The 26,173-nt window shown below is 37.6% G+C and overlaps 1 protein-coding gene across 2 annotated transcripts; it reads right to left on the reverse strand.

The window, feature by feature from the left end:
• Nucleotides 1–6,394: 6,394 nt before the first annotated feature.
• LOC146001284 (1-acyl-sn-glycerol-3-phosphate acyltransferase alpha-like) lies at nucleotides 6,395–26,001 on the reverse strand. 2 transcript variants are annotated; one of them, XM_083138584.1, is made up of 6 exons: nucleotides 25,900–26,001; nucleotides 19,245–19,470; nucleotides 13,990–14,120; nucleotides 11,721–11,905; nucleotides 10,051–10,222; nucleotides 6,395–7,394 (listed from the first exon to the last, which is right to left on the reverse strand). In XM_083138584.1, exons 2-6 carry the CDS (start codon nucleotides 19,433–19,435, stop codon nucleotides 7,258–7,260), a joined length of 816 nt encoding a protein of 271 aa, XP_082994710.1. In that variant the 5' UTR covers nucleotides 19,436–19,470; nucleotides 25,900–26,001; the 3' UTR covers nucleotides 6,395–7,257. The 2 variants fall into 2 exon arrangements, with proteins under 2 accessions (XP_082994710.1, XP_082994711.1); XM_083138585.1 differs by lacking the exon at nucleotides 25,900–26,001 and adding an exon at nucleotides 22,425–22,505.
• Between the last annotated feature and the right edge of the window lie 172 nt (nucleotides 26,002–26,173).

Raw genomic sequence — 26,173 nt, forward strand, 5'->3', positions numbered from 1 at the left:
GCTTGTCGTCTTCAAGGAAATACCCACCACGTTGCGTTCGTTACACCTGCACCAACTGTACGTTTGTTAGTACTGTGTAAAATGTCGGTAACATTGAATAAAATTAATGACAATGTCGTGTCATCTGGGAATAGCGGTAATTTTTCATATGTTCAAACTCTTTGCGCAATGACAGAAAAAGATATGGAGGAAAAGCTAAGTTTTGCGGTGTAGATCCATATGAACTGGACAATGACGAAATGAAAGGGGGCCTAAACCTTTGCCCAACTGTAGTTCACGTGTGTTTATCTACTTGACCCAGCTACCAGGAATCAATTTGTTTTCGTATTTATTACTGGTTAGGATTCTGCTTGAAACATTTACATCCAGTAAAGATTAACTGTAAATTCCAAGGCTCCGCCATTATCGTCTCTGTTTGATAGCAGTGTTTTTTTTTTCTTCTGATAGTACACAAAGCCTACCAGCGGCACCTTTCCTCATGGATCGAATAACAATTAATAACAGTTCGTGTTAACGAACCAAATATAGTACATAGCCTAGTACAAACGTACAATTATCACGATGAATATTAAACTTTCAAGATTATCATTTTTATCTTCAAACTTGTCGGAAGTATCAGGACCTTTCTACCAAAAAACAAGGAAACGAAACACTATTGCAAATATGATTAAGCACACCAGTTCGATCCATTTGTACTAAAAGTCACAGACAGAGGTGGCATATGAACTTACCTGAGAGGAATTGTTCACTGCATACTCTGTAATGTTGGCACGATTTACTTTCGCCAACCAGACGACGCGGTGGTATCTTCTGATCAACAATTATCGAGTTCCGTGCCCTGAAGCGCACCTTCTGTCCTTTCTCGGAAAATTCCAGGATAAACGTGAGTTTCTGTTAAGCAACCGAAAACTACACAGTACCATCGTAAACAAGGTTGAAATCTCCCGCCCGCCTGCTTGATTTCCGTATGATTACAAGAACCGGCCTCAATCATGGCTGCTCGATTCCACAATGTAACAGTTTGTGACGTAGGTGAAAAACACCTTTAGATCTCTTTGAGTTGACAGTTCCCGCGAAAATTTATGCGTACCACTGCCAACAACCTTTTTGGCAAAGAGTAAATAACACTGGACAACAAATTTTCAACTTTTTTTTTACCTTCTGAATAAAATTAGCCAATTCTTATAGATTTGAACCTGCTGAAAACGAATATGAAAGTTAAAATTGAAAATTGGCTCTGGTTTGAGAGAGATAGATCGACCTTTAATGTTTATGTGGTGTTTTCATAATGCTTCCTATATCGAGGCCTGACACCTGTGATAAAATCCAGGCCGTAACTGCCCATATATAATCATTAGCATAGTTTTCCTGAAATAGAATACATTATATTGTTCTGTGTCGGAGGATGGTCCTGTTCATGGTTCCTGGAGCTCACTTGAATTTATGTTTGCTGAATCGCTTTGCCTGTCGCTTGTGACGTTGTTCAGGGTTATCTCTAGCAATCATCCAGCAATACTCAGTCAACATGGAAGTCGACCACTTCCCCTGGTATCTCTTTTCTATTGTTGCGAATTGCCTGATGGAAGCGTTCTCCATGGTCATCAGTAACCTTTCAACAATTGTCTGGAAAAAAGTCTAAGATGCAGTTAAATGTATGATACAGTGATATGTTCTCAACCAGTTCTCTGTAATTGTCTGCCTTGATGTTACCTAGGAAGTTTGTTGCCATTTCACGAAACGCATCCTAAGCTTTCTTCTCATCACCTTGAAGTATGCTGTCAAAATTGTCATCAGATAAGAGTTTTCTCATCTGTGACCTAATTAAAACTTCTTCTTCAATTTTAGCTTCGCTAAGTCGAGGAAACTTTTCCAAGAGAAACCTGAAAGCTGGTCCAAATTGGTCCATGGATTTCACAAAGCTTGCAAGGCCCCACGTTGGGCGCCACAAATTGCAACGCCCCACGTTGCGGCTCCACAAAATGCAATGCCCCACGTTGCGAGCACCACAAAATGCAACGCCCCACGTTGCAGCGACACAAAATAAAATGCAACGCAACGTGCCACCACTCGTAACTCCAGGGTATGGAGTTGCGAATTGGCAACACACCGCTCCTTGCTCCGGCTGGTCAGTTGGGAGCACCAGTTCTCACCCAGGGATCGGGATTAAGACGATCCACCCTTCGTCCAGGAAGGAAACCACCGAATTGCGACACGTGACAGTAAATAAAATTCCAAATACTTTATAATTAAAATGTCCAAAATCTTTAATCACGAATCGCGCGCGTACATACTGATTCGCACAAGTTAAAAGTTATAATTTGTTGGGTCATGCACGCTCGCAGGCAGTGATAAGCAATTTATTTAACACGAGAGTCCGCGCACCGCCTTCACAGTTAATAGCAAGACCTCAACTGCTACCTCAAGCGCGCAGCATAACAGATTGTTCTAACTTACAATACAAACTCATAACATAAAATAACACAAGAAAAACTGATAATTTATATGACACATCAATGTTAATTAGCGATAGTAAGCTAATGTTAGGTTGGCAACAATTAAAAATGCCAACGTGGAAGTTTTTACATCGCCAAGAACACGAAGCGTGGTTCCCTCACTCCTAACATAAACAGCCAATAGGAATACGATATTTTATTGAAAACGAGGGAGAAATACTTTGCTATAATATTACAATATTAAACTATATAGAAATAACTAAACTGATTTTATCAAATAAATCATATTTGCACTTGCACATAAAAATGATTGAATAAAGATTTAGTTTATAACGAAGACAAAATACTTCAATCTTGTACATTGTTGAACAAAACTCGATATTAAAAGCAATGTATTTAACTTGTGCTTGAAAAACAATGAAAACGTTGCATATATTATTTGGGATAATTATTAGCCTATAAATTCTGAATAAATGTTGCAAAAATACGCGAATAATATTATAACATAAGATAAAACGTAAATATATACATGAATTATAAAAACAATTAAGTATAAATAATTTAATCTAAGTTCTTAACTTGAAAGTATACGAATAAGATAAATGCCAATATACAACTTATATCTGCCTAACATGGCGGTCGTTACAAGCTCTTCATTAAACCTTATTTTATATATAGGGTAGATAGCAGGATTTTGTGCAATTCAACCAATGGCGCATTCTGCACATTCTTCTCTCCCTCCGACAGTCAAAGATCTTGTTGGCCAGTCACGCCTCACATAATGCAGTGTTTTCGCTCGGCTGTCCCATTAGTACAAAAAGCGGCAAGTATTTTGTATATCCCAACTGAAGACCCATGAGCACAGCGTCTTCCTTCAAGTCACCACACATATACCAGCCATACTTGCTATACTGGAGACAGTCTAACAATTTTTTAAGATTGCTGTATGTTTCTTTCATGTAGACAGCATGTCCAATTGGATTGGATGAAAGCTCATTGCCATTGTATAACAATACTGCCTTCAGACTTTATTTCGATGAGTCAATGAACAAACGTCATTCTTGTGGGTTATGTGTGATGTGCAAGGCATTCATCAGACCATGTACATTGGTACAGAACACAAGGTTATTTCATTTTCGAAAGAAAGGCATGATCTACTCATGAGGAGACCTAAATGACGTTACACAGACATTTTCCTCCAGCAAGTTCCATTATTGCAACCTTGAGGCGAGTTAACTCGGTCACGAACAAGATCATTTATCTCTTGTACTGTGATTTTCTGTGGCACAGATGAAGCTTCTTCATCAACGTAAGGAATGTCATTAGATTCCAAAATCATTGGCTCATCTTCATCTTCTGATTCGCTGGAAAGTTCTGTTGATGGTACGGGAACGGGCAGTCCTTCACCATGAGAAACTGGTCTAATAGCAGATGGTATACTAGGGTACTGAATTGTCCTTTTCTTTTTCTTTGTTATTCCTTCAGAAAGACGTGGAACCATGCAAAAAGAACAATCATTTACATGGTTAATTGGCTCTCTCCATACCATTGGAACAGCAAATGTCACAGAAACTTTACCCCCCTTTCATCCACTTAGGAAGATTTCTAGCACACGTACGGCAGCAAACGTGGGTAGCCCAGGTCTCCAATCTTGCACCCAAAATAAAGTTGGTACGCTTTCTTCACTATCGGGGTGATAGGCCTTCGCTGTGTTGAAAATGTGACCTCTCCACAAACGTAACAAAAGAGATTTGACTATTAAAACAGTTACGTGGCATCACTAGTGTATCACACGGATCACAAATAAATTAATCTCTTTAACACACACACACACCATATACACAGTAGTAGCATAGGCGTAGCTACGGGGTGTGCCGGGTGTGCCTAGGCACAACCTAATGGGCTGCTTTATCAAAGATAATTAAAGACAGATATTTCAATAAGAGAGAAAATAAGCGGCAGTTTGTAAGAAGTTGAAAATGTCATTACTTGGTACAAACGTGTGCATTATCGCTGATGAAACTGGTGTCTATAGATTTTCGATTTTTTTATGCCATTGGAGAAAGAAGATATTTTCTGCATTCTACTCTGTACTGCAGCGCCTTTCTTCTATACATTGTCACAAGCTGCACGTGTGAGAGAGCTTTCTCCAAGCTTACTCAAGTTAAAACTAAATTAAGAGCAACTCAGAAGCAGGATAGATTGGAAGCCCTGCTCTTGCTATTTGTGGAACAGGAAAAAGCTTCGTCTATTGATGTAAATGAAGTTATTGATGAGTTTAAGAACATTGTACCTTTTGACAGATGTCTCTTGTTATAGATGACGTGTATTTTGATGTATTTGTTTGTAACATTTATGAACATTTTGTGTGTGTGTAATTTCTATGCAATTTGGTTTTTTCTACTACATATATTCAGAAATTTTCAACACTGTCATTTAGTGAATTTATATTCCTTTACAAACATCAGTGCAGTTAAAGAGCTAAGTGATTGTGTTGCAAAATATGCTATTAAAAAGGTACAAGACCTCATTTTTTCTTTGTGCACACCCAAATATAAAGTTCTAGCTACGCCTATGAGTAGTAGTTCAAAGTGCAGCATAAGAAATCACACCCTCACATAAAGAAATTCCGCTAAGAACTAATTCACTGACAGCAGCAGAAGATATTGCGTCTTACAGTTGAATGTTGTGCAATATCTCCTGCCGATTGTGAAATTTGATGCTTTTTTTCTTTAAGATTGGGAACAACAATGAACAATTGAAAGTAAGGAAATGCTGATTGTTGTTCTTATCTGTGTTTACACCTTCACAAAATACAACAGTGTTCCCAGCTTGTGATACCTGTGTTTACGATAGGAACAGAGTACAAACACCAAAGTACGCGTACCTCCTAAACAAGAGCCAATAGACAATTATAATTGTCATTTTCGTGTTTTTCACTTCAAAATTAGTAAGAATCTGCTATTTTCTTTTCAAATGCAAATTGTGTGTTGGCCAGTGTAATCTATTGAAAAATAATTGACATTAGTTTCTTTGGTAGAACAACTGTTTACAGATTTTAGTGATCTTAACTTCACATAAGCTTGATAATGAACATATTTTCTTTTATATATTCTTATATAATCTTTTCGCCTGTTCATGTATTAATAACAATAATACTAATTATTAACTTAACCATTTTAATATTACTAGACATGTTAATCTAATTTGCCAATTAATTATGCAGTTTATTATTATTATTATTATTAATACCGTAATATACCTGTAAAACGATAGTTAGACATATTCTTGAATATGCTAATGAATTATGGTTTCTGACAATCACCAGTCACCTTCAAAAAGTTGAGTCAGTTCAAAAACCTTTTATCAGGTTATTATGCACAAAGTTTTTTTAAAAAATACTATGACCAACATTACTCTGAGTGGTTAACACAGCTGAATATGTTAACCTTAGAAGAAGAAAAATGAAAAGGATAAATTTTGTACAGAAGATCTTAACTTTCCAATAGACAGTGAATATTTTTTCAATAATACTATGTATCTTATAAAATTCCCAGATATTCTCAGAGGAATATCTCAATTCTTACATGTTTAAATAAGGCCAGAGGTTTAGTAACAGAACTTGTTGAAACCTACAATTTTATTTATGATGATGTGCAAGATTGTATGATCCACTGTATTATTTTATAATTATGTATTCAATTCTGTAATTTTGTATGACCATTTTTGACATAGTGATGTACCTGGTTGTTAAATCGTGCTTGTTACTTAAATAAATAAATATTATTATTATTATTAATATTATTACATGTGAGACACTTGCTTCGAACCCCTCCCGAAGTGCAGTTCTAGAAACGTACCTCATGAATGAAAATCAGGCCCTGCTTTAGGCACCGTGTTATTTATACTCGTAGGACGTACTACAATAAAACGGCTTGTGATGATATTGCAAGGAAGAAAACGTGACTTTATTTTAATAGGTGACAAATTTCACAAAATTACAGTCCATTACATTTATACATTTAAAACAATATTGAAATAATTAATTTTCTAAATGTATACTGGCTTACCTTCTCATAGTTCAAGGAAAAAGCAATATTAAGACTAACTTCCTCACGGAAACTCAGTTACAAGCTTACAGCAATGGACGATATTCAGCGAACAAGTTCCCGCATAATTCATTGCACCATATTTCGGGCAAACAGGTTAGATCCTGCGTTGAAAACACGCCGGGTGAGAATTGTAAGTATGGTCTATGTCGAAGTGATTCAAGGTAAGATTATCGTGATCATATGAGGAATCTGTACGCATAAAATATCGCATTTTACCTTTTCCGAATCCCTATGGAAACCGTCAGAAGTGTGTACAGTGGTGAAATGGAAATTTTCTCTCTGTAAGAAGGCTTCTTTCTCATACGCTTTCCTTAACATACGCGAATCCGTTTGCCGGATTTGTTTCCAGTGCACACTGCGCGATGACGTCAAGTTGAATATCATCCATTGAAACATCGACTAGCTTTTGTAATTGTAATATAAATTGAATGTTTAGTACGGATTCAGGTAATATAGTATAACATAGTATAGTATAATACAGACACACACACATCGTATGAATGTGTGTGTGTGTGCTCCCACTGATATATAAGCATGTCCAGAAAATGTGGAAACTTCCTTTAACCTTCTCCCAACTAATCTCCAATAAATTATCTTGCACGAAGGTGCATTTTCGAGTTTTCTCGCAGGAAATGACCAACTAACACCCGTTTATTGCACCGGGTCAGCTCTTTAGGTTCCTCCCCATCGTATCATGTGGAAAGTTCCGCTCTCAGCTCTTTGTACGTTTCCTCCATGGCGCTTCTCGTCCTGTTCACGAGATCATCCACGTCGTCAGGTATCATTCCGACAGTCGGTATCGGATCCAGAACCTTCAAGACCACTTTCGCTGAAAATAAGTATGAAAATAAGTAACAAAGTGACATAACTGTGATGCATATTCTGAACTACATTCACGGCTATATATGGAGTGGTTTTCACAATACGCTACCGTACCAGAGGTCTCGGGTTCTAATCCCGGCTTGGGCATGGGTGTTCTTTGTGAGTGTCCCTTCATCAATTTCATCATATCATCACTCATCTTCATTTTCGCTATTAGCCAAAAGTGGCAGAAGTGAAGTAAAATGAACCAAATCAATAAATGAACAACAATAAATCAACGAACCACGAATAGTTACTATTATTATGATTATTATCAGCATCAATATGTTACATTTAATCAATAAAGGATGTCTTTGTAAACAACTTGAAAATACATAGTGGCATGACGTTCATCTATCATTGAGATTGTTAGTTAATCAATAACAGATTTGAAAAATACGTTATTATATAATGGAGGTCTGAATATTTACAAAAGTCCAAGATGTCGCATTGGACTTGTAGTAACTGTGATGTGATCGTTAACTGCCCTATATATTACTACAAACATATCTCATGTTTATATTTTGCTTGTGAATTTACAATCCGTTCCGTATATAGACGCGCCAACTTGGTGCCGCGGTATATGCAAAGACAAGAGATAAAGTTAGTTTCAAGAGATGAAACACTACACAAATAATGTTGGTTAGTAGTCTGTGACCTCACATTTTTCGAATCTGTTAATAGTCTGTGAATCTCATCTCTTCCGTATAACGTATGGTCGATACGTATTTTGTGTAATCATTTCTATTTTGTGTGTACTGTTTAAATAATATTTTGTCGGTAGTGGGACTTTCATTGCATCATTTTTCCAAATGGAATAACCTACCGACACTTGGCACAATGTAAATATCATGTTCTAACCACATAACTATAGGCCTACCTTTGGTATTTACAGTATGTAACATTCTTATTCGTACATACGGATTTTCAAAGAAAATGCTTTAATATCTGAAAGGAAATACACTCTTTTGAAATTGTTTCTTTACAATTCAATAACTAATATCATTAGGAACATAAAATCTTACCCAAATTCTGTATAACCAATGACAATAATAAATTAAATTAAACTGAAAGAGAAACATGCCATTTTTTGTACAACTATTCTATTCGTACACTTAATAATATAAAAGAAAAAAGTATATTTAGAGTAAAATTGACTGACAGGTCTAATACTTTGGTGCGTATCCTTTGGCTTCAATTACTGCTTGACACCTGTTCTTCATAGAATTAACCAGTTTCCGACATGTTGCAGAGCTTATTTTATTCAACTCGGCTTGCACAACAGTTTTCATCTCTTGTTTGGACTTGACGCCTGCTTTATGGACTCGCCTCTTCAAAATTGCCCCAAAATGCTCAATGGGATTTAAGTCTGGACTTTGAGCTGGTGTTTGTAGTAGTTTGGGCACATACCATATTAGCCAATTCATGTTAACTCTCGCCTTATGCTTACTGTCATTGTCTTGTTGGGATCTGTAGATAGACGGCATGTCCATTTTTTGGGCACTCTGCTTTACATTGTTCTTCAAGATTTCCAAATAGACATATGCATCCATGATACCATCAATAAACTGGATGGTACCAACACCCTTGGACGACATACAGCCCCAAATCATTAATGACCCACCACCGTGTTTAACTGTTGGAACTGTGTTAATGTGTTCATTGTCTTTTTTTGATTTTCTCCAGGCCCTATTTATCCCATCTGACCCGTATATATTAATCTTGGAATCGTCTGACCATATGACACTATCCCAAAATTCCTGGTCCTTGTGGATGTGCTCTTTCACGCGATTTCCTGCGATTCACCTCATTTACATACGGCCTCTTTCGTGGTATTATGCCATGATATCCATGCTTCCACAAGGCACGTCGGACAATTTGATCGGACATCATCTTGCCAGCAACATTTTCTACTAACGGTCGTAACTGAGGAACACTTAGTCGTGGGTTTTCTCGCACTCTTTTTTTAAAAAAAGCGTTCATCACGTTTATTCAACCGTCTCTCTTTTTGTTTTCTCGGCACATTCTGTGTTGAACCTACCTCTCTAAATTTGTTTACTATGTATTGAACTGTGGAGTGTGGTTTATTGACTGTTTGTCCATTTTTTCTTAACGAATAACCCCTTCAGATCGCAACTAAGTTCCTTCACCTTGCCCATTTCGAACACGCTGATAGATAGACGATAGGCCTACAACAATACCTACGCCAGCATTCCGCTTGACGGGGAGCGCGCCTTCATGTTCAAACTTGTTACGAAGTTGTAAACTGCACGAAATCGCTCGAATAGCGGTGGCGCTGTATGCGAGGAAGATTGAAACTCTTGCCTGTACGAATAACAATGTTGCATGAAACAGCGTGTTTTTCTCTTTTCACACAAATTATATGCTCTGTTTATACACTTTAAACATACATTTTTATTGACATTTGATGGTGAAACCTTCATTAACATTAATTTCCAGGTACATATGAAAATGATTATATTTACTAGTAGATATGACATTTTTCCCTCGGAAATTCTATGTGTACGAATAACAATGTTACATACTGTATGTGGATTGCAATTTATTAGTCAAATAACGTCACTAGAGTAATTATGATATAATTTTATGAGATACTTTCTTACCACTTCTTGAAGTCCATCTCCCATTATCTATGAAGTAGTAAGGAGACACGACAATTGGAATAATCGGTACTTGGTTCCTAATGGCAACATGAAAAGCTCCTTTCTTGAAAGACAGAAATGTCTTCGTTGCCGGTCCTGCGCGAGTGCCTTCAGGAAACATTACAAGGAAACACTGCAGAAGAATTGGTTTCCAACAATGAAAATATGTAATTAAAAAAACAATATTTTGATCTTAAGCACATATACGTATGGTTTGTATGATCATAATTTCACCACATGATACTCGTAGTAAAGCTGATCGCATACATTAATTATTTACAAGCCCTTTTAGAAGTTTGTTGGTTGATATTACCAACAAGCCTTATAGAAGATATCAGTCTAGAGTACCAACAAATCATTTTGACGTTATTGGTTGATATCATCAAATCTTTTGGAATTTACCGGTTGATCAAGTCTTTTAGAAGTTATCTTTTGGCATTACTTAGGGTTACCAGATGACAAACTTTAAAAAAGAGGACATTTTTAGATTTCATAATCTAAGAAAGAGAACATTTTTAGAAGCAGAACTTCGAACACGAGTTTTGTGTTTACTAGTGATTTGGTGAGCATGTAGATCACACACCCCTATAAAATACAGAACTTTTACACCGTTTCAACATAACTAATAATAAGCCTCATTACAGGCAAATGTCTGAATATTCTATTTATTTACTATGAATGATGGTAGTATTATACGGTTGTGAAACTTGTTCTCTAACTTTAAAAGAACATAAATTGAGAGTTTTTGAAAATAAAGAACTTAGGAGAATATTTGGACCACGGGAGTGGAGAATATTACATAATAATGGATTGCATAAACTATATCTATTCATTCTTTGTTGGATAACAAAGTTTATTGTCTTCGCGCTTACAACTGAGAGTGTTGTATTTCCTTACTTTGAAATTGAACACGGAAACAATATGAATATTAACAAATATAAAATTTTGTTACGAATCTTGAAGTTGAAGCAGTTGTTTATACCACCAAAAAGAGGACATTTTCCCATTTTACTAAAAACCTGCCAGTGCCCTGACCATTTTTAGGACCCAAAAAAGAGTAAATGTTCGTGTAAAAGAGGACGTCTGGTAACACTAACATTACTAGTAAGCTTTTCAGAAGTTATTGGTCGATGTTAACAATCTCATATTATTTTTGTTCTTTCTCGCTGTCATTCTTTAGTTGATACTTCCTTTCTTACTTGAAAAATAAAGTCTAGAACAAAATTTCAATGCTTGAGAAGTAAATATTTCTTCTCTATTTCTTTTTTCATGTTCTTTGGGTGATAATGTTATTGTTATTACTAAGAACCACTGGGGTACACAAGGGGATAGCTGATGAAGTCACAGACCCTCCAGAAGTTTTGAGTTTTTGAAATGAAACACTAAGGATCTAGGGAAAAACCAAAGTGGTGAATGCAATCAATTTCCATTTTCGTCTTGCAACAACTTTTAAAACTAAGGTGAAGAATAGTAATTATGAAATATTTTATATTGTATCCCGTCCCTACCTAGGACGCAGCTTATATGATATCCACTTTTACAATTCCAACCCCCTCTGAAAAAAAAAATCCTGCATATGCTAGTGCTGAGAGCCATACTTCATTCATTCGATGAAGACAATACAATAATACCTTGTCTTTTTGCAAGCACTCGTCGGCTTTCTCGTTGAACTCCTGTATGGCTTCCTCGGCGCCCTTTCTGTACACGAAGATCATGCCGCACATCCAGAAGTAGATACCTGCCAGTCCGAAATAGAGGACTTCACGTTTCATTGTTGCTTTAATTCGCTTTCTGAGGATGAAGAGCTCATGCGCCACTGCAACAAAGAGAGGCATTATTGTTGAAACATCGGACGTTCAAATGTGGCACAACCAGGACTCGAACTCTATTCGTGTTCAGCATATTTCAGAGGTGGAAGTCCGAACCAAGAGTCTGAATCAGTGGCGACAATGAGGGGGGGGGGGTGAGAGCTAAACCTTATCTACAAAGGAAAGTATACTGTCTTTGACCTCCCGCAGTTTTGGCTCCTTGCTCCCCCTCGGTTTTGCAACCCAATCGCCGCCGCTGTTCTGAATAATAATAGTAATAATAACAATAATTATATAAATGTTTCATTTAATACCTTAATATAATTTATGGGTATGTTCATGGTAATATGTAAATTAATTAATATTTTATTACTGTTATTACATGAAAAGATTTAAAAACGGTATAAGAATAGATATAACAGCATATATTCATTACCTAACTTACGTGTAGTTATGATCGCTACAACTTGTACCTAGGTATAAAAACGACTGTTCTAGCAAGGAAATTATTGTCAACAAGATAAAGAATGAAATATGTATTGAATGGCAAAAAAGGATGTTACATCTAGTTGACGAAAAGTAAAACCCCTCATTACTATTTTATGCATAGTATCATAACTAGTAGTGTGCATAAATCTTACCCGGTACTGTCATTTACAGCCGTGTGATCCAAATCTAATCTTTGCCTTCCAGTAAGTTCAGGAGAAAACAACCCTCGATTATACGACAACTGCTAAACAAGTATATTATCATTATTTAATTTTAGTACTTGGTAAGTCTTTCAGGGGGGGAGGGGGTCAGGACCCACAGGACACCCCCTAAACATATACTTGATGTGCAGCAATCCTGGGTCATCGTCAGCATTTAGCAAGAGCAATTTTTTATAAGACCAAGTCCAGATATCGCACCAAACCAAAAAAATCAGTAAACACACAATGCGTTTTTACGCTTATTTTTATTAAAATGAATATACTATATTAATTTTTATAAAAATAAAAACACATTATGTGGTTACTCACACAAGAATATAGGATCTGTCGATGTAATCGGTTAACGGATAAATTTTAACCGGTCAAATGTGTTTAATCGATTAAAATGTAACTTGAGGTTGGGGGTGGGGGGGGGGGCGAATCTTGTGTAGAGCAAAATCCGTATACCATTTGGTGAGGCAGACCCTTCAGCTATGATTAGCCCAAAACTAGTTATCACTGCCAATAACTGATTGGTAATTAATTCGTGATATACGTACATGAATAAAAATGTGTGTGTTATTCTTCATAATGTGTGGAATTAGTAGAAAAAATTACTACATTGTGCGTATTAAAAAATAAAATTAATAATGATATTGGTTGGTGTTGCTCCAAGTTATAAACACTGTTTAAAATCGATTAAATGCTTCCGGTTAACCGATTAACATTTTTAATCGACAGACAACGCTTAAAAAATACATTTTTATTGGACATACACTATTTCTTGATTGTACATTGGCGGTAGCCGGACAATTGCGATTATGGACAATTGCGATTATGGACAATTTCGATTATGGACAATTGCGATTATGGACAATTGCGATGAACACAGTTAGAAGTAAAAGGACGGGTGGACAATTGGGATGACATTTTAAATCTTCTATCAAATTGAAGGGTGACTTGACAATACCTCTTACAAGAGAATTATTTGAAATATAGATATTTTCGACTTTGAATTTGGTTCAAACAGGTTTTTGAACGTGGGCTAGAGCCAACAGACACCTTTTGAAGTGACCTGTCCGTTTTCTCATATGTGCGAATACACTTCTTCCTTTTCTGACCTTCTACATTAAGTTCCATCCTTACGTACTTGATGTTGGTGTCTTCTGCTTGGCTCTTGAGGCAGGCCAGAACATCATGAACTTTTGGATGCGGTCTTCCAAGCCACCTATTTCTTTTGTTGTTCCAACCTTCTACAGCATTATTAGTTCTGTGGCGCCTTTGGTTAGGTTAGGTCCTGATTGTCTCAATTGTCCTACCATTAATTTGTAAAATGACCTTCACCGTCAAAATCATCGCAATTGTCCACCATCGGAATTGTCCTAGATTCGTACATGGCTTACCCCAAGTGTCAAGACTGCTCTGGTGATTGAGCACGACCACTGCAATGTCGTTGCCTATTTTGTGTGTGTCTCTCAAGTCAAATGACAGCCCGAAGATGCTGGCCAACATGTGGTATATTATTCGTCCGTGGCTGTTGAAAGAAAAGAATAATGCGTGAAAACATTGAGTTCAACAAAATTTCATGCAGCTTCAATTTGTTCCGTACTTATTGAAATTGGAGGCTATCATGATTTGATAAGTTGATAGGGAACGTACTCGATATAACAGCAGTTTTAAGGGGAGGATGTACAGTTACGCACCAATTGTGCATTTATTTCAATATCGCCCGTATGGGCACTGCTACTAAAAGAAAAACCTGGGTGTATCAAGAGTATGAATTTCTGTCCATGTTGCAAGTGGAAGCGTTTTTTATGCTAATTATTAAGCTGGACACGATATTTGAAAAAAATATGATGAATAAGAATTTTCGGAATCGCATGTATTCCTTATGGAGAATCAACTACAATATCAAGTTACGGCTAATCAAATGGAAGTTTCGACTTTTCCGCTGTTGAAATGCATCTTCAAACAGCCCTCTTCCCGTTGATATCATTTTCTATTCCATCTGAAGTTTGATATTCCCAAAATAACAAATCAAAAAGTACTCCCATATGCCCAATGCATTTCTCCTTGCCTCCTGGCAGTGTTGCCAATCCTGGTGCGCATAAGAGAGCTAAATTTCACCTTAAATGGAGTTTAAACTGACTTTCAAGAAGCTAGATTTACGAAGTGCTTCCTAGAGCTATGTTAGTTGTCAAAGGGGTGGGGCGTTGCTATTACCGTTAACTCTAAATTGATGACAATTTATTCTTAGTTTTCACCATCTAGATCCGGCGGCATCACCCATCTCATGGTCGTACGAAATCGAAAATAAAGGATTCCCTGATAACAATATTATGTCACGTCAACACGGCGTTATAAAGAAAAAAGTAGCTGGGGATATAAGAGGGGGTGGGGCGACGCAGCCAATATAACAATATTACGTCACGTGCAAAATGTATAATCATGGCAAAAGTTGGAAAATATCAGTTGAATCGCTGTATGAGTGGTCAGAACTTGTAGTTTCCAACCATTAGTAGCGCTAATATCAAGTTAATTTTTCTATTGAGAATTTTTAAAGTGCTGGCAAGTAATTACTAAAGAAATGATCTTTGGAGGTGTTGTTCATCTACTTCAGGGCAACTTATAGCCAGAATGCTAAAACCGTACACCTTGGGGAAATCTAGACATCTAAGGAACAATAATAGAGACTAAATAGGCTTTGCCATGAATATTGTTGAGGAACACAAAAACTTTATCAAAAGGTTGTTTTTGTTTCTCATTCATGAAATGTATCAGTAGCTGAAATGTGTTACATTTCAATGTATGAAGGTATAATAGAGTGTAAAGTCCGAATTGTAGAAGTACAGGGTGGCGCATAAGTAAGTTGACCCATGGAACTAATGACGGAATGAGTAAATAATGATGGAAATAGTTCACAGATAGGTTGGGTTGCCTTGCAATTTCACTTTGTGAGGAATGGTTTGGGAGATGGTGGACAACTGACAAACGTTGCGTGATTGGGACTGTTTTGGGGAACTGAATTTTGCGCCAACTTGTATTAAAGTGGAAGCATGTAGTGGAAACGCATGTGCTGGCACGTTGTAACACGAAGGGCTTGAAATGTTTTAAATCTATGTGGAAATTAAAATGCCTATGAGCATAGGTCTAACGTGGCGAGCGCAAGGGGGACACTACTCCCCCCCACCATGTTCAGGATTATGAAAATTTACATGTAATTGTACTTTTGTTAACCTCCTGAAAACTGAGAGAGGAAAGTAACAAAATTGTTATGATTTTGCAAATGTAACCGTTGTTTATCAAAATAGTCGTGGATGATATTTTTATGGGCTTGAACACTTTTTAATTCTGCCTCCCTCCCCCCTCCCCCAAGTTAAGCTCCAAGTTAGATTCTGCTCCCCAAAGTTAGGTCAAGCTACATCTATGTCTATGAAAGTTACAAAAAAAAAAAGCATGAGAATATTGTGATATATAAAATCAGGAGGCACTAAAATATTACCTAGAGACAGTCTAAAAGATTCGTGCTTCTCAGAAATCTAAAATAATTGGTTAAACATTGTCATCTCCTCCCAACATGGACGATAAGGTTGTGGAAAAGAAGAAAAATTTGAGGACATTATAAACAGCGCATTCCGTAATAATGTGCCGAACATTTAAAATAACATTAAATACACTGCAGAGTGGAGGGTCCAACTTTTGCAGATGAGAACTATGGGTGAGACGGCTATGTCCAATGAGAAGCCGACTTAGTATTCTCCCTTCTCTGCTGGAGGGACGGTGTGAGAACGTCATGCACCAATGATGGGATCGACAGTGTGGAGCTTGTTCCCTGTTACCCCATCCTGCCAAATAGGCCTCCCGATGGCGCAGTGCTAGCCTTGTAATCATAGGTCCCGGGTTCGATTCCCGGTGGAGGCACATAGTGGTTCCCATCCCAATTTAAACTGTAGGTCCAGTCCCAATTAGCCTTACTGTGCATAAAGTGGACTTAAAACACCAACTCAATTAATCAACCCATCCTGCCAAATCACAAGGAGGAAATAACGGAACACATTCTGAAGGTTCCTGGCCTATATAAGGTGAAAAACACTTCGGAAGACTTTGGCAGCAGCTGCAGCTGCTTCGTTTGCCTTTAATGCCCAACTACACTTACAGGGAAGGACGCTCACCATCGAAAAATTCACTGACCTATAGGGTGACCGGAAGCGAGTGGTTCCAGACTCTGGAGCACACTGAAGGAATCAGAATAAATGGGAACTCTCTGCAAAGTGAAATTGACCCAAGTACAGCAGCGCCTTTAGTATTACATAAACTTCTGCCGTGTAGATGGAACAAGGAGAAAATAAAGTAAAGCTTTGACAGTGCGAGTTGACAACAACCACGGTGAAGTGTTTTCGAATGGATTGAGAAGTTCAAAAACGGTCGGACAAGTGTCAAGCTTGAAGGAGCAGCAGAATGGCCATTCACACGCTACTCAAATGAAACAGGTCCATACCATTGATTCAACCGATGCCATAGAAGAAATATAAAGAAGCATAGGTGTCTCTGCCTTTGGGAGAAAGTTAGAGACGGGTTAATGGGTGATGTAGGTAATTCCTGTGAGGAAAGACTGAAAAAGTTGAGAGTTCCAAGCAGATCACTATCTACACCAAGTACTGAGGAACTCGTCTGCACGAACACAGAGTTGCCTTGTGGCACAAGGATGAAGACGGTACACAGCCAACCTTCTCTCGTCAGAGACTGTGGTGAGGTAGATGAGATGGCATCGAGCGCAAGTGGTGGCACTAATGAAGAATAAGTTGCCTTTGTAGAGATGAAGAGGACCCAATACCTCCATAAACAAGTAGAGATTGGACCGGTACGAAATATAACGGGACACAGACGAATTCAAGCACGATGAACAGCGTTGAGGATGCGAAGTTGAGGACGAGAAGAGGAAAGCATAACACATCTACAATCGAATTTCGACCTAATGAGAGAACAATAAAGTCGGAAGAGAACAATGCGGTCACCATCGCAAGATGTGTGACTTAACTCGTAGAGAAGGTTAACAACTCTTAGACAACAAGATTAGTTTAGCTGGCAGAGATGAGATTGCCAGGGAACGAAATACATTTGCTTGCATCGCAATATTGGGGAAATACTAACCACGATGAAGTGTTGTCGAATGGATTGAGAAGTTCAAAAACGGTCGGACAAGTGTGAAGCAGCAGAATGACCATTCACACCCACTACTCAAATGGAGTTGGTCCATACCATAGTTCAAACCCACGAGTAACTAATGATGAACTGGCAAACCATCTGTACATTGATCCTCTATATTGTGTTGCAAGCCTTCGGTAGATTTCGGTTCTTGATACACCTTCAGACCACAAAAGAGACATTACTGACCGTTGTTCTTCTTTGGTACAAATGGAGGTTACGACCATTTTTACCCTGTAAAACAACAAGAAAAGAAACAATGGTTGTGAAGGCCAAATATACACTAAACACATGTCGAATACACACTCCATTGACATGCGCTCGCAGAAAGCAACGTGGTCAACCCGAAGAAAATTACAGCAAAGTGAAGATACTTATTGACCGATCCTCGTATGTAGAATGATTTCCTCAAGCTTCCATATTTTGGCATTTTGGATTGAGTTTTCTTAAATCTTCTCTGTAGTATTTAATGGAACAAAATTTTCGCTAATTTCACTAATTATTGACTGATCCTCGTGTAAAATGATTTCGCTAAGCTTACATCATTTGGAAATTTGGATTTTAATTTTCCTAACATTGGCGAACATTCCTGTAAAAGAAATCTTCTCTGTATTATTTAATTCCGGCTTGGAGCAAACTTTTCGTTAATTGCACAAATTATTGACCGAACCTCGTATAAAATGATTTCCCCAAGCTTCCATCTTTTAGCATTTTGGATTTGAGTTGTCCTAACATTGGGGAACATTCCTGGAGAAAAATCTTTTCTTTACTATTTAATTTCGGGTTGGAGGAAAATTTTAGTTAATTCCACAATACTATTATGTTGATAACGCGCAGTAGAATTTGTTTATGAAAGTAAAGCTTTCACATACTAGAACTGTAAAAAAACTATAAGAAAATGTTATATCCGAAAGTAGGCTACATGCTGTGATGTGATTTCAGCTTAGAAGTTCTAATAAAAACCTGCGAAATCCAACTTTACTTTTTTTTACACAAATTACACTCGAAAGAAATATGCAACCGAAAGTGGTGTATCACAACATCGAAATTGGTTTAGCATTACACCTAATCGGGTGTTAAAGGCCTCCATACTTGGTGTGGTGTGACGTCAGATGGTGTGACAGGACACCAAAAATGGCGTTAAATGACGCCAATTACGCATTAACACCAAAGGGAGTGTTCTGTGAACACCACTTTTGGTGGCAACTCAGATACATATTTTTTAGAGTGCACTAACGCTGTTTTTACACTCCGATGTTCAATTGTTTGTTCATTCAGCTTGCAATGGATGTAGCGTTAATTATTTTTAAAAAAAGAACTTTAATTTAAGTAGAGCCTTTGTCGGCGGTTTATAGTATCACTAGAAGCAAAGATTAAAGTTGATTTCCAGAAGATTCTATGATAATTCGTACTTTGCTCATACAGATTAACTTCTCTACAATAACATCCTTACCTCATATTTGTTGGTTCGCCTATCCTAAAGAGTATAATCGGAATCACAAGTATTGGAACAATCAGCGTATAAGAAAGTCCAAACAACGTGAACGATATTATGTAGCGAGCTCTTTCATTTAAGTACCACAAGGCGCAGAGGAAGAGAGCCAGCTGCAATGCTTGGTACAAAAAGGAATTATAGAAATCCATATTGTGTTGTTTGACAGATTGTCCAGGTACCTAACCTGCGAATAGAGAACACAAGAGTATTAACAGATATCTAGTACAAGGCACGTAATGATATGTACAGAAATGGGTGAGGCTTAACTGCAGTCTAATAATGACAGTTTTAAAAGTTGTAATTTCATTATTTATATATAATTTTATAATCGATAAAATTTTCTATCTGAACAATTTGGATATACATATTAGCTTGATGTAGACCTTTATTATACAGGGTGTCATTTTAATGGCGCCCACGGACCACAAATTTGTGTAGAGGACATCAAAACAAACAACTTTTCTCAGTAACATTTTTCACGTTGGTGCGTCATTTCGACGCTACAGCCGTTCAAAAAAGACCGTTTTGCCGCCTGGATGCTGGCAACCCAACACAACATTTGATCGTATCTGTGACGTCATTTCCTGCGGTGAAACAGCGCACGGTAGGGTTGCAAGGAACACACAAATTTAGTGAAAAATGACAAACTACCAACCACATTATTAGCTGTAAAACGAAGCGAAAAACGCGTCCAGTAGACCGAACATCATAGCCTACCAGCCAGAAGATCAGCAGTCATCTCCGGGGAAGGGGGAAGTGAACCAACTATATGAGAAATGGTAAAAACGTATTCAAAATGAAGAGTCAATATCGGATTTTGTCTCAGCCTACATGTCAAATATCAACAACAATAACTTTTATTGGACTTGCAGCTTACATGTGGCTGTTTACGCCCAGCTACATGTCAATTATATTTGCAAATCTCGTTGCAAGGTTGATATCTACAGGTTTGTGTCCAGATGCGTGGTAATTTTGTGCTGATAACAGAAGTATCCGAGGTTCACGTTGTTACATTACGGCTAAAACACGTACAACCACAGTAACAATATAATGATGAATCAGTAGCGAATATACTACCCTGTTCAGAGTTGCAAACTATTACATGTGTATCCGGCGCGTAGATAAAGACAGTCGTCGGAGAGTTTGTTTTACTACTATTTATATCCCTGTATTTTCAACCATTTTTGTCACTTGCCTCATAATGCCCTGAATATACATTATATTATGTGTTGCTTACCTTTGGAATTTTGAGTTCTTTTATTTCTATTTTGTCATCTGTTCAGTGTGTCATAGATAACTAGTATCAGAAGGACGAAGTGGATAGACTAAATTGTAGATGCCAACTTTGTAACTAGTTATGCAAATATTTGACATGCAAGCTGATACAAACTTCGATATGACCACTTCCACTTGAATTCTATTTTCTTTCTACCATTTTTCGTATCGTTTGTTTACTTCCTGTTAGGTTACAGAACGTGTTTTCTCGTTTTGTTTTACGGTACGTAATGTGGCTGATTGTAGCTATGTCATTTTTCACAGAATATGTGTGTTCCTGGCAACCCTGTAACGCATCGCTTCACGACTGGATATGACGTCACAAATGCAATCAAATGTTTTGTGTGGTTGCCAGCATTCAGGCGGCAAAACGGTCTTTTTTGAACGACTGTAGCGCCGAAACGACGCTCCAACGAGAAAAATGTTACTGAAAAAAGTTGTTTCTTTTGATGTCCTCTACACGAATTTGTGGTCCGTGGGCGCCATTAAAATGACACCCTGTATATATTAATCATAACAATATTGCTTACATGTTTAGCATTATTAAAGTTAGGCTTTTATTTTTAAAAACATATTTTGTGTGTGTGTGGGAGTGTGACATTAATATAACTTTCAAAATATTTTCAACATATTTAGTAATATTGTGTTTTGACCAATTTTGAGATGTTGTTTATTAGTGCAAGCAAGATGGAGGGATTTTTCACTAGCCTAGGGGCCGCAAGTCCGGGGGGGAATTGACCATCATTTGCCCATTTATAGATCACATTCTACGCACCTTGAATATATTCGATTTCTAATTTGACTATGTTACGTAACTTTTCTTCCTTTTTACGTGAATGACTACTAAAGTGACTATGTATCAGACACTTATATAGTCATATTTGATCATCACACCAACTTTAATTGCAGTGTACATTATGGACGTTTGAAGTCAATTAACTTGTTAACAACCACGTTCCTTAAAGGAAAAGTGCTAAATACAAGAATTAAAGTCTATTTTATTACGTAATAGCTTGGTTAGGATGGGAAAAACTTAGCACTATCCAATACTGTCGCCAATGGTGAATCAAAGGTCGTCATGGGTATTCAGTAATTTATGTGGACGTAATTAAAACTCCATTGTTTAAAAATGTGTCTTCCTGGTGTAAAAAAGTCCCGCGTTTCCCATTGCGTAAGCGGCAGGTGACTTTTCCCAACTGATAAGAAATTACTACGTAGGCGACATTTGAAAGAAAGGAAGAAAAATCTCCAAATGAAGATACTTATTCATTTTTCAGGTTGTTCTTTTCTTTTTTTCATGTTTGTCTTCTGTTTATTGTTTTGCTAGGTTTTCTCATTTTTGTTGTCCTTTATGTTGTTAGAATAACGATATGAGGTTTCAAGTTTCTTGAGTTTGTTTTGAAGTGCACTTTATGCACAGAAAGGCTAGCCGGAGCTGGATCTAAAGTTTAAACTGAAATTCGAAGCACTACGTACTTCCACCGGGCGTCGAAACCGAGCCCTCTTGAATATCCACCACTCGATCGGAAAAGTCTCGGGAATTTCGAAACACCAGTAAGACATTGATATTTCTTAATAGCAGTGGCGTATACTCGGTTAAGAACCTGGGCTATCGCACCACATCATAGTGTTCGAATGGGCAAAAATTTGCTGGTGGGGGTGTTTTTGTTTCTTTAACTCATTTGGGGGTGGCGGGTTGAAGTGATGTGACTCTGTGATTAAAAATATATACCTCATAAATAAAACATGGAAAGGAAGGAAAGGATTTCAAGAATTTTATTCTTATTTGCATAAATAAGAGGCCCATATTGTGAAATGTTATATAGGCCAACATACGAGAATAAAATTAAAATTTCAACCTACCTATTTTCACGATTTTAAGTTCGGGTACTCCTTGTTGGCGCAGTGGTAACGTCGTTGCCTTGAAACTAAGGGGTCCCGTGTTCGATACATGGTGGTTTAGATACCACTTTAACTGTAGGTCCGATCCCCATTAGCTTATCTGTTCATAAAGTGGACATACACCAAAAATCCACAACGATTTGGAGCTTATCGTCATTCGTAAGCCGAATAGACAGCTTGTTAATTATGTCCCTCATTTCAGTTCACTACACAACACAGCACATATCATTCACAAAAAAACAATCCACTCACTACTGTATTCACACGCTGCCTCTAAATAAATTCCATGCACTAAGACCACTCGATGCGATCTAGACTAGAACTGGTCTTTGTCATTTCGGTAATTTTTAGATGCACTTATAAACCATTCCCGCTCAGCCAACAATTTTCTACTCCCCACTGTATCTCTAGTTCTTTGAAGGTCAACGACCTCTTTTTCAACTCCTCTGAAAGTGTTCTATAATGTTCTTGTCCCTGCCATGTGACACACTTTCCCCTTGCCTGCGATAATTTGGCTTAAAATTTCCTCATTCCTGGAAAAATTACATGCTGGGAAAAATTGGTTTGCTACATTGATCGGGTGATCTTTGTGGTAGCCCTGTCAAGCTTGCCCGTCACTCCCATGGAGTTGCCTGCCGGCGGTGGGCCAGCCGTCTCGCGAATTCAAAGAAAGCGGACAATGTTTCCAACTCTTCTAAGAAAGCAGGTTCATCTTCTTACTGAAATGAACAATTTTATGCACATTTTCTGATAGATATTTTTTTTCTGTATTTTATTCACTGAGTCTGGGCTTCGCAGATAGCCTAGATAACCCCGAATATACGCCTCTGCTTAGTACTTATTATTTTTCATTTCACTGAGTTACCGTTCTCATATAAAATGAATATGAATAAAAATTGAACAATTGTCTAGATACTGATTCCACATCAAATCACCCAGAAAAAATTCAAAATGCAACCCACCGATTCAGATTTTCATTTGTGTATTTGTTTATTCCAACAATGTATGAACACATGCAAAATTTTTCTTCTCTAGACCTCATAGTTACTGAGATACAGGAGACTCAGTGGCCTGCAATGCCTAACAGAACAAGTTATTTCTCAGAGTCAAATCGATATTTCACTTTGAATTTTTTCCTAAATTTCATAGATATATGTGTATTCCATTTAAAAAGTTGTCACCAATTTTCCTTTGCACTGAGAGTCAGAAAAAAATATTGTATATTAAATAATAATTTTTTCTAGCAACGTCTGACGTTACTAAAATTGCATTATCACTAAAAAGCACTGCAGTTATCATGACAATTTTTTTTTAAAAAAATTGAAGCTTAAAGTATATTCTAAAAGGCTATAAAATCAAATCAGTGGCTTCCTCATTTCTTCTATTAATAAACTTTCGTTAAAACAAATTTTATGTACATTCATATGGGTTATTCCACGCAAAATCATAAATAAAAATTGAAGTTTTCAACCCGACCATTTCAGATTTTCATGAAATTTGGTAGGATTGTACAAGATATGAAGTAACTTACATATATAAAATTTTAGCTTTCAGTGATACACGGTATTCATGCAGCAGGGTTGCCAACCTTATAACAAATGTAAAATTTATGTGTTTACAAGGTCAAATAAAACAATTCATAACTTTGCTTCCAATTATGGTGTAACTTTCAACTTGGGCTTGTTTTGAAGCTAAGGGAGCATAGTTTTCATAAAAGTATATCTCTACATGAAAATATTGAAATTTTCACTTCACCTTGCATATCATGCATGAGCTCGCGCATAGCCATTTGGTTAGGTCTCTCGCCTCTGGTGCGAGAGGTCCCGGACTCGATTCCGGTGGCGAGCTCCAAAAATGTCAGTGTTGACTAGTGTTGGGCCATATATCGTCCAGGCGATATCAACTAGATCATATATCGTCACGATATTTTGGCGATATATCTATATATCCAGTGCCGCCAGTGAAACCGTTTAAGAGTTATTGAAACAATTTCTTCTTGAAGAGTCTCCCAGACTCCACGTCACCGGTTACGGGTTAAATACACCACATGGTTTTCTGTATAAGACAATCACCTGCTTTGAGTGCGTCTTGCACGATACAGTAGGTAGTAGGAGGCCGGTATCTGAAAAATACAGCTGTGTTTCGTGTACATGAGGTTGAAATTTTTATGTAGCGACAGTAGTGGCCAGCAAGGGAAGCTCAAAGTAGGTTTCACCCAATGTAGATTAAGTTTGTTGAAGGAAAAATAAATTATTTAATCCATTGCCAAAGATTTCAGTTAAAAATAATACTGTGCTTTTAATTTGACCATATTTTCAATGAATGGCGGAATTAGGAAATTTAAGTATGTAAGTTTTGCTAGCAAATCCATTTAAAATTCACGAAACAGCAGGAAAGGAGCAAGAAAAACTAAAAACATTATATAAATGCACAAAATTAAAACAATATTTTCTATTTCTAATTGAAAGGAAACTGACTACTATCAGGTTTAGCATTGTTCTCATGGGCCAGAAAAAAGATATGATTTTTCAACTTCCTAGCCCTAGTCTCATCATTACCATTGGACAGAACAAAGCACCAACACTGGCGGCGTTTAGGGGGCGGGGTCCCCTCACTTGTTGCTACTTTTGCCTCCACACTATGCTGAAACTTTTCTACCAAGGAAAAGTAAACTCTCCTTGTCCTCTTCAGTTTTGGAACCCAATCGCTGCCTATAATAATAGATGTTGGATCAATTTCGAAAGTCGGCATTCCCCTGGCCTGTAAAATAACATTCATGAGTTTCCCGAAAATCGAAAGAGGTGTAAGAGGTGACATAGACATCCAAATGTTAACCTCTCTACACCCTGCACTGCATTTTGCAGACTAACGAGGCTCTGGCGCCTTGACCTGTAGGGTTTGTGTTGTTCCTATATGTTTGTGATTGTCCCTTCATCCATCTCTATCACCATTCATCCCCATGTTCGAGATTAGCCAAAAACTGGTAGAAATCAATCAATAAATTAATCGAAAATCAGAAGCCGACCCCCGTGGGGGAGTGGTTATCACAGCGCGCTACGACGCCAGGGGTCCCGGGATCGTATCGCGGCCTTGGCGTGAGTGTTCCTTGTAAGCGCCCCTTCATCAATTTCACCATATCATCACTCATCGTCATCGTTGCGATTATCCAAAAGTGGCAGAAAACGGCATCCCTGATGGCGTAGTTCTAACGTCCCTTGTAATCACGGTGCCCCGGGTTCGATGCCCGGTGGAAGCACATAGTGGTTCGGGCACCACTGTAGGTCCAGTGCCGATTAGCCTATCAGTGCATAAACTGGACTTAAAACAAAAAGAAACTCATGAACTCATTAAAAAAGTGACATAAGCCAAATCAATTAATAATATAAAATAATAAATTCCATCCACGTCTGCGACCATAGTTAGTCGGAAAACTTACCTTGTTCGCCGAGCTATCCTAGGTGCTGGTATCTTTAAGAGATCGAATGTAACTGGCCAATGCAGCAGTCTGTAGGCATTCACCTACTGTTTTTTTTCTTACTTCATGTCTCTCGTTATTACATTGCTTACACACGCGCAGTACTGCGAAGAATTCTTGAGTCAAAAAACAATAATTTTAATTAAAATTGTCTGCGGTAAGAAACCCTCATTAAATGGCTGACAGAATAGGGGGGGAATAGAAGAGAAGAGCTCATTGGCCAGAGAAAGTATCT

The sequence above is a fragment of the Lepisma saccharinum genome, chromosome 17 (genome assembly GCF_977018435.1).
Source record: "Lepisma saccharinum chromosome 17, izLepSacc3.1, whole genome shotgun sequence".
NCBI lineage: Eukaryota > Metazoa > Arthropoda > Insecta > Zygentoma > Lepismatidae > Lepisma > Lepisma saccharinum.